The 9,465-nt window shown below is 58.7% G+C and overlaps 1 protein-coding gene across 1 annotated transcript in view; it reads left to right on the top strand.

Annotated features, from left to right (window-relative positions):
• The window catches only part of ECEL1 (endothelin converting enzyme like 1), a 7,832-nt gene extending 1,394 nt beyond the window's left edge, over positions 1-6,438 (top strand). Inside the window, 16 exon segments of the mRNA XM_023759530.1 lie at positions 320-388; positions 496-606; positions 687-779; positions 1,163-1,287; positions 1,969-2,191; positions 2,697-2,795; positions 3,070-3,144; positions 3,354-3,457; positions 3,764-3,822; positions 3,896-3,947; positions 4,471-4,538; positions 4,684-4,808; positions 5,143-5,208; positions 5,575-5,670; positions 5,845-5,921; positions 6,035-6,438. Of these exon segments, the coding sequence (XP_023615298.1) occupies positions 320-388; positions 496-606; positions 687-779; positions 1,163-1,287; positions 1,969-2,191; positions 2,697-2,795; positions 3,070-3,144; positions 3,354-3,457; positions 3,764-3,822; positions 3,896-3,947; positions 4,471-4,538; positions 4,684-4,808; positions 5,143-5,208; positions 5,575-5,670; positions 5,845-5,921; positions 6,035-6,134 (1,542 nt within the window). The 3' untranslated portion in view covers positions 6,135-6,438.
• The last annotated feature ends 3,027 nt before the right edge of the window (positions 6,439-9,465 follow it).

The following is a 9,465-nucleotide window of genomic DNA, read 5'->3' as shown; positions in this document are numbered from 1 at the left end:
TGGGCCCTAAATGTCAATACCTCCTTGCGAATGTTCCTCACAGTGGAAGAAGGGAAGGCTTTACAGGAAGTAGGAGTGGGGGTGGGGGTGGGGAGGCGGGGACCTCCCCTCTATCATCCCCAGGCTACCCAGGCTAGACCGGTAGAGGTAGGGGCTCCTACACCCTCTTCTCTGGATAGTGGGAGGGGCTAGTGTCTTTGTGCCCCTGGGGTTGTGACAATGGATGTCTTGCTATTTGGACATTTGAGTGGGAATTCAGTTCTTTTGCTTGAACCTGGCTTGTTGAACTCTGACCTCTGACGCCCACCTCTCTCTCCAGATTGACCAGGATGGGCTCACCCTACCGGAGAGGACCCTGTACTTAGCTCAGGATGAGGACAGTGAGAAGGTGTGGGGGCAATGGGGTGGGGTTGCAGGGAAGGCCTGGGGCTCGGGGAGGAATGGACCAGGGCCTAGCCATGATCCTCACCCTTGACATGCCCCATCCTGGTGCAGATCCTGGCAGCTTACCGAGTGTTCATGGAGCGCCTGCTCAGCCTACTGGGTGCCGATGCTGTGGAGCAGAAGGCCCAGGAGATCCTGCAGCTGGAGCAGCGGCTGGCCAACGTGAGCAGGGGCACTGCTGTGGGCTGGGGGGAGGGGACCATGGGGCAGGGCTGGGTCAACCTGATCTCCATCCATCCCAGATCACAGTGTCAGAGTACGATGACCTCCGTCGAGACGTCAGCTCCATGTACAACAAGGTGACGCTGGGACAGCTGCAGAAGATCACTCCCCATGTGAGTGTGGTCTGGCCCTGGTGGGTGGGTGGGAGGGGGTGCTGATCCTGAAACTGTTGGGTCATCCCCTCCCCAGGATTCCAGTATCTCTTGTGTCTCCCTAACCCAGTGGTTCTCAACCTGCTGGCCCTTTAAATACAGTTCTTCATGTTGTGACCCAACCATAAAATTATTTTCGTTGCTACTTCATAACTGTAATGTTGCTACTGTTATGAATCGTAATGTAAATATCTGATATGCAGGATGGTCTTAGGCGACCCCTGTGAAAGGGTCGTTCGACCGCCAAAGGGGTCGCGACCCACAGGTTGAGAACCGCTGCAACCCCTTCCCTATGCTCTGTGGTCCCTGCCACCCCCACCCCCACCCCCACCCATGGCCCACAGCTGCAGTGGAAGTGGCTGCTGGACCAGATCTTCCAGGAGGACTTCTCAGAGGACGAGGAGGTGGTGCTGCTGGCCACGGACTACATGCAGCAGGTGTCCCAGCTCATCCGCTCCACACCCCGAAGGTACAACTGCCAATTACCCATCCCAGGCCCTTCCCCCATACCCTAGACCCATCTTCTTGGGGAGCTATGAATTCCCACCCCTGTGCAGGAGCCAAAGGGGAGGCATGTGAGGAGCACTGGAGTGGGAGTCCTGATCCCTAGGTTCAGATGTGGTTCTCTCACCTACTCTGTGGAACCCTGAGTAGGGCTGTGAGTTTCCTGAGTTGCAGTTTCCTCATCTGGGGATAGTGAGGCTTGCGTGGGTCTGGACGTCAGAAAGGGCAAGTGTGGCCACAGCTCTACCACCCCAGGGACACCCTGGGGAGAGCCTCCCTGCTCTCTGCTCACCTTGGGGAGGAGCAGAGGCCTCTCAAGGCCAGCTCTGGGGCACACAGTCACCAGAAGTGCCAACTCTCCCACCCATAGCAAGTCAGAAAATGATGCTGGCCTGTGACCTGTCAGCATCAGGTGCTCTGCTCCATGGCCAGAATGTGTCCTGCTGTGTGTGTGGACCCGGTCCTTTTTCTTGACCAGGCCACTCTAGGTTCTGCCTCTGTGTGCCTGGAATGACCCTCACTCCTGGGGGTGCTAGGTCCAACCCCAGGCTCAGGAGTATGGGCGGTAGGATGGTAGGATGGTGCATTCGGGTGTCCCAAGCATGTGAGCCTATCTGGACACCCAGCTCCTTCACCTGGCCCTCAGGATCCTGCACAACTACCTGGTGTGGCGCGTGGTGGTGGTCCTGAGTGAGCATCTGTCCCCACCGTTTCGAGAGGCTCTGCATGAGTTGGCACGTGAGATGGAGGGGAGTGACAAGCCCCAGGAGCTGGCCCGTGTCTGCCTGGGCCAGGCCAACCGCCACTTTGGCATGGCTCTTGGCGCCCTCTTTGTACATGAACACTTCTCAGCTGCCAGCAAAGCCAAGGTCAGGCTGCCCTGGGCTTGGGGGTGGGGTTATAAGTGTTGAACTGGGCATGGAGTCCTTGTATGGCCTTGGTCTGAGGATGGGGAGCCCCACACATCCCCCTGCAGCTAGGGGCAGCGGGCTAAGTTTAGGGCTCTGTCCTTTCTGAGGCTACAGGCTGGTTTCACCAGGTCTCCTCCCCCAGGAAGCCCACCTGGTCTGTCAGCCAGAGGAGGCCCAACCCACTAAGCTCCTGCCCATCCTTCTCTGCCATGCTCAGTAGGCATGGTCTTAAGAATGCATGCGATCATTGCTGGGGCAGTTCGCCCCCTTCCAGACTGGGAGCTTTTTGTCTGAGGTGCAGGGCCTGGATCCCCACCTCCAAGGTCACCCCTTGGTGCTCAGTACCAGCCCTGAACTTGGAAAGTGGTGCTGAACAATTAGGTGACCCCTCGTACCAGGTGCCGGGGGCCCAGCTCTAAGCCCTCCTGGGTTGATCCTTGAACCCTAAGCCCTGACCCTGCAGGTGCAGCAGCTGGTGGAAGACATCAAGTACATCTTGGGCCAGCGCCTGGAGGAGCTGGACTGGATGGATGCTGAGACCAAAGCGGCTGCTCGGGCCAAGGTGAAGTGCGAGCCTGCAGATGATGGGGTGATCAGCTTGAGGCCCCCCCAAGGGATGGGCTGATTTGTTTGTTCTATATTTATTGAGCACCTATGAGCGCCTAGGGCTGGGATAACAAAGGAGACAAAGGTGCCTTTTATGGAGTTGGCATGACCCGGTCTGCTCTTCTCCATCCTTGAACTCCCCTCTAAGCTGGAGCTAGAGCCTTCTCTTTGGTGGCTAAAGGGCTATCACCTGAGGCTCTGGCCCACTCTCACTGCCCTCTCGACTATAGCTCCAGTACATGATGGTGATGGTCGGCTACCCAGACTTCCTGCTCAAACCCGAGGCCGTGGACAAGGAGTATGAGGTGGGCTTTCCCCCTGGCCTGTTCCTGTCCAGCCTGTCCAGCTGGGTTTCTCCAGGCCCCTGTCCAAGACCTCCAGGGAGCCCATCACCACTGCAGAGGAGCCACAGCCAGCCCTCAGCTGATGGACCTTGGGAGGGCATGTGGCCTGCCCGGCGCTCGTCTGGCCCTGCCCCTGGCCTGCCGCTGAGTGCTGCCTGTCCCCTGTGCAGTTTGAAGTCCACGAGAAGACCTACTTCAAGAACATCTTAAACAGCATCCGCTTTAGCATCCAGCTCTCAGTCAAGAAGATCCGGCAGGAGGTGGACAAGTCCACGTGGGTGCCTGGCCCAGAGCTGGGGTGGGGGTGGGGGAGGGCAGGGAAGTGCCATGGAGAGAAGGCACCTTACTAAAGCCAGGAGGCTGGTGGGGCAAACTGCCTCACACCATGCTGGTGCGAGGGGCACAAGGCCTGCACAGGTTGTGGGTGGGGCTGTCAGCTTTGGAGACCATTGGGGAGCAGCTTGAGGGAGGCCTGGACATGGCTGTAGGCTGGACCACCAGAACAGCCTTCAAGAAGTTGGCTAGGAGGGTTGTGGAGGAGCGTGGACCCCCCGCAACTGACCTCAGCCTTCCTCCTCAGGTGGCTGCTTCCTCCACAAGCACTCAATGCCTACTATCTACCCAACAAGAACCAGATGGGTAAGGGGCATGTCCTGAAAGGGGCAGGGCTTGGAGGTGGGCAGGTCTCCTGCTTACCACACCCTCCCTGTAGTGTTCCCTGCTGGTATCCTGCAGCCCACCCTGTATGACCCCGATTTTCCACAGTGAGTACGGAACCTGGCCTTGTCTGCGAGGTGGGTGGGGGCTGCTCACACTGCTCCAAACCTGGGCTGGGTCCAGGAGCCAAGACATCTGCAGACCCTGGGTCCTCCTAGTCCTACTTCATCCTTGGTTATTTAGGACATAAATAGTTTTTTTTTCCTTTCTTTTTAATGCTCCTAGTCCCTTCTTACCTAGTTTGAGATTTCATCCGGTGTTTCAAAGGTGGAGCGACCCTAGCGATGAGGAAAAAGGCATATCTCATGTGGGGTGCCTCCATTTCCCTCCTGCCTCCCTCCCCCCTCCCCCCACCCCAGTTCTGTGAGATGTTAGTTCCTAAAAGGCAGGTGCGCAGGTATAAATGGCCCCTTTCACATATCCCACAAGGAAGCTGAGGCAGGAGTGCCCTGGCACCATGCAGACACCACGGGGTCACCTCCTAGCCTGGCCAGGGCCTCCCGGGGCCTGGGCAGCAGGGAGGCACTTTCAGAACACAGGTGGGGCCTGACGCTGCTGCTGTGGGCCCAGGTCTCTGAACTACGGGGGCATTGGCACCATCATCGGGCACGAGCTGACCCATGGCTACGACGACTGGGGTGAGGCCTGTGGGTTGAGGGGATGGTGGCAGTAGGGGGTAGGGTGGTGATGGGCTGATTAAAACTCTGCAGGGCCCCTCTGTCCTCAAAGCCTGGGCTCTGGAAGTGAGAGTTAGTCTCAGCCCATCCTGCCTGTTCCCCATAGGGGGGCAATATGACCGCGCGGGCAACCTGCTGCACTGGTGGACAGAGGCCTCCTACCGCCGCTTCCTGCGCAAGGCCGAGTGCATCGTCCACCTCTACGACAACTTCACTGTCTACAATCAGCGGGTGAGACCCCCTGACCTCCCTTAGCGCCTGGGGCCCAGCTCGGCACATAACAGGAGCGTGTGCACACACACGTGTACACACACATGTGCCCGAACAAACCCTGTGCAGGTCCCTGCACATACACCCAAGGGTGCATGCACACTCTCACAGACACATGACTGAGCTCACACAGACTCACCAGGGGCACGGGGCACAAAGGGATTGGAGTCCCTCCTAAATCCTCTTGGAAAGGGGAGGACAGGGCAGGGGTAGGGGTGGGCGGGGGCCCAGGGTGCAAGGCCTGAGGAAGGTCAGTGGGCCCCATGCACCCTCCGGCCTTTTCCTTTCTGAGCAGGTGAATGGGAAGCACACACTTGGCGAGAACATCGCAGACATGGGGGGCCTCAAGCTGGCCTACTATGTGAGCTGCTGGGGCTTGGCCCTCCATCCCTTCAGGGGAGGGGTGGGGGCTGACGGGGACTCAACCAGAGATGTAGCACCTCTTTCTCCCTGTTTTACTGTCCTCTGGCCTAGGGGGTGCCAGACAGGGGTCCTCAACAAAAGGAGGGACTCCCAGGCCCTGCATTCCAAGAGGAGGGAGGGCTGCCTGGAGGGGTGGCACCTACCTGGGGTTAGCCTTCCTGGGAGGAAGCTCAGCTTGGAGAGCGTGGCAGGAGGGAGCCGGGCCCTCAATGTGCAGAGCTGGGGCTGGAGGGGTGGAGGGTAAGTCAGGTTGCCCTGCTGTGGGCACTGCAGCTCCATGCACTTGAACCTCCTGAACCCCCAGGCTTATCAGAAGTGGGTGCGGGAGCATGGCCCAGAGCACCCACTGCACCGGCTCAAGTACACACACAACCAGCTCTTCTTCATTGCCTTTGCCCAGGTGGGCCATGGGGCTGGTAGGTGGTTGGGGGTGGGGACAATGGCTCTGTGGGTTCTGCGGGGAGTTAAAGGCCTAGTGTGCTGGGGGTTGTGGGAAGGGTGTTGCAGGGCTTGGGCAGTGAACTCCTGGCCTCATCTTCCACTCTCCTCCCCTGCACCCCTACCCCGGGCCCAGAATTGGTGCATCAAACGGCGGTCACAGTCCATCTACCTGCAGGTGCTGACCGACAAGCACGCGCCTGAGCACTACAGGTATGCTGCTGGGCCTCACCCTTTCCTTGTATCTGGGATGGAAGCAGGTTCTTATGGGAAGGGACAGCTGGGGTATGCTGGGACCCACACTTTATGGGTCTCTTCCACCCCAGGGTGCTGGGCAGTGTGTCCCAATTTGAGGAGTTTGGCCGGGCCTTCCATTGCCCCAAAGATTCGCCCATGAACCCTGCTCACAAGTGCTCTGTGTGGTGAGCCGGCCACTCCACACCCACCCGCACGCCCCCACTGTCCTGCACGAATTGCCTCCTGCTGGCCCCTGGACCTGGCCCTGGCCCCAATCTGGGTGCCACCTGCCTTCCCAGCCCCTCCAGGACCTCAGCCCCTGCTGTCCATCACTTTAGGGATGACTCAGAGCAGGGATGAGGTTGGGCTCTAGGAAGGCAGGAGAGAGATGCAGGGGTCCCCAGACTTGACTCTAGTCAGCCAGAGCCTGTGGCCAGGCCGGACTCTCCAGGCCCCACCTTTGCTGTGTTCTTGCTGCTATGTCTGGTCAATAAAGCTGCTGTACTGTCAATTCTGCCTCTGGGAAGGTGGGGCTGGAGGAAGGGTCTCCTCTGGGAGGAGGTTCAGGCTTTTAGCACCATCGGGACTCTAGGCGCCTTCTTGTCCCCTCCTAGTGACTTGGTTGAGCTGCCTCTGTCCTGCCTCCCCAGGCTTTTCTGTCTTTGTCACCAACGACCCATTTCCCCCTCCCCCAAGTCCTGCCTAGGCTCCTGCCCAGTTCTGGGGGTGCCCCAGACCAGCCTCGTGGGTACCGGACACCCAGCCCAGTGGTGCCCCATGCTCCATACCCCACCCAACCCTCTGGCCTAGGATCTGGGCTGGAATTGGAATCCTTAGGCCTAGCCCTCTTGCCTGGGCTCCCCAAATTCCCCACATCCACTCAAAACCATTTCTCCTGTCTCCCTGCTGGCTTAGAGGAAGCCTCAGGGGTCGGGGGCCTGTGGGATGAGCTTCCAGGGTCACTTCTGCTGTGTGGTGAGAAGTGCGGCAAAGCCTGGATATCTTTCCCCTTCCATCTTTGCCCAGCTGGGGGGCCCATTGGGGAATGGGCATGTGAGGGAAGGTGGGCCCAGGAGCCCTGGGAGAGGAATAAGGTTCCTGACCTGGAGGCTGGTCCAGAGCTGGTGCCCAGGATGCCCCGTGAGCCTCAGCTGCCAGTTGCTGCCTGGGAGTCTGATGCCCAGTGTGTAACCCACCTGGGGAGTGCCCACCCTGCTGGTGAGATTGTGTCCGACAGGCATGAGGCTACCTGAGACCCCTCTGCCTGATGGGTCCCCGCTGGGCTCACTTGGTGTCGATGTTGCTGTTACCTAGAGCTTGGGACTCCTCACGCTCCTTTGGGGAGAACAGAGGGAGATCAGCGGGTGAGAGGGAGTGCAAGCCAGGGACATCTGGAGGACAGAATCCACTGGTTTCCAGACTGCTTTTCCAGACAGAGCCCCAGAGCATCCTCACTGCCACTCAGTGAGGCGGATAGTGGCAGGGACAGCCCCTTTCACGGATGGGAAAACTGAGGGGGTCACGTGCCCTCTCTGAGGCCACACTGCTTGTGTCAGCTGATGGGCATGTCTTGGCCGCCAAGTCCTCAAGCTCTGGGTGTCCATGCCATATTCAGCATCAGCTCTCGGTGTGTCTTAGAAACCATGCACACAGCACAAACACCGGCCACTGCGTTGTCTGCCAGGCCCTGTCTGCAGCCACACTGGGGATTAGAGTACTCTGCTGGGGTGGAGGACGTGAGCAAACAGCACGGCGGCCCACTGGGCCTCAGTTTCCCTTTAAGTGAGGAACAGGAACAAGCGGTGATGCGGTGAGTCTAGATATGGCCTGGGGTGGCTATTGAAGGGCTGGCTGCGTCCATCCCCGGAGGGCAGGCTCCCCACTCAGCAGGCCTCCTCAGAGCGCGGCTCACCAATGCCAGAAAGCAATCTTCAGCTAAGCTTTTAATAGCTGGGGAATAAAGGAGGCCAGGATGGCTTACAACTGCACTTAAGCTTCCAGGCAGCACCTGTGTCCTGTGTGCGGGGGGCCTCGAGGTTCCCAACCTCTGCATCAGACCTTGCTTCAGCCATCCACAGCCATGAGACCAGGGTCACTGCTGAATTGCCTTGACAAATGATTCCATGTCTCTGTACCCCAGGAGATCAGCAGCAGACCTGGGGGTGTGGGTGAGGGGTGCACTTACTTGTGGTAGAGCCTCCCACCCCCTCACCCCTGCCCAACTCTGAGTCCTCAGGGCCAAGGATGCTGGGGTCACCCTCAGCCCTGTGAGTACCAGCTCTGTGTGTACCAGCCAGGCCTCTGGATTTGGGAAGGACTTGACGCCAAATGAAGAGGCGAACTTGTGCCCCAGTTTCCCTGCCTTGCGTCTCAGAGGAGACATGGGTGTCGGCAACCTGGGATTTCTGGTCACCCACTGGTTTCCAAACTGCTTTTCCAGACAGAGCCCAAGAGCATCCTCACTGCCCTTCGGTGAGGCAGATGGCGGCAGGGACAGCCCCTGTCACAGATGGGGAAACTGAGGGGGGTCACGTGCCCTTTCTGTGGCCACACAGCTTGTGTCAGCTGATGGGCGTGTCGGGAAGGGGCTCAGGGATTATGGTGCCACTGAGCAGCCCTGGGCCCCAGGCCTTTCCAACCCATTCTGTGGAGCTCGGATTCAAGTTTCTGCCACCCATGTGGTTGCTTCTATGCTGACCAGATGTCCAGCACCCTGGGGGTCCCAAGTGCCCCAGCTTGTGAGGTGCCCCCATGCACTATTTTTAAATGGCTTGGGCCTCTATTCCAAATATGCTGGGTCCTCTCTATGCAAATGCCTCCAGGTCTGGTTTATCGGAGGCCGGCTTGGCTTTCTCCTCATGCCCCATTGGGTGGGTTGGCCCTTTCCCACCCCATGCCCCCCACACTGGGCTGCACCCCAGCTGAGTCCCCTTTCCCAGGGACTACTGCAAAGACTGGGTGAAGTCACAGGCTTTGCTAGAGGTTTGGGGTGCTGGATGGGGAAAAGCCCTTTCACTACCTCTTCTCCTTTCTCCCCCTTTCTGGGCTCCTCACCCGTTCCCAAAACAGGCTCGAGAAGCCCCCTTTATTAAAAAGAGCAATTGCTAGCTCTGGCTAGTGTGGTTCAGTTGGTTGAGTGTCATCCCATGCACCGGTTCCGATTCCCGTTCAGGGCACATGCCCAGGTTTCGGGCTCCATCCCCAGTGGGGGGCGTGCAGGAGGCAGCCCATCAATGATTCTCTCTCATCAATGTTTTTGTCTCTCCCTCTTTCTTCCTCTGAAATCAATAAAAACGTTTTAAAAAATAAAAAGAGCAATTTCCCTTTCCCCCCACTAGCTCCAGCCTGGCCCAGAGCCTGAGCACTGTGTGTCCCCGAGGCTGTCCTGTCGGGCCACCCTGCAGCAGGACAGGGCAGCGGGCAGGGCTTGAGAGTGCAGCGTCCCTTCCTCTGTGCCACGCCTCAGTAGGAGCAGAGCTGGCTAGGAGGGGTTGGTCATTACAGATGTAATCTTGCCACC

Source organism: Myotis lucifugus, unplaced genomic scaffold, assembly GCF_000147115.1.
Source record: "Myotis lucifugus unplaced genomic scaffold, Myoluc2.0 scaffold_3, whole genome shotgun sequence".
In the NCBI taxonomy this organism is placed as follows: Eukaryota; Metazoa; Chordata; class Mammalia; order Chiroptera; family Vespertilionidae; genus Myotis; species Myotis lucifugus.
Note: the sequence above shows the minus strand (reverse complement) of the source record. Positions and strands in the feature narration are given on the sequence as shown.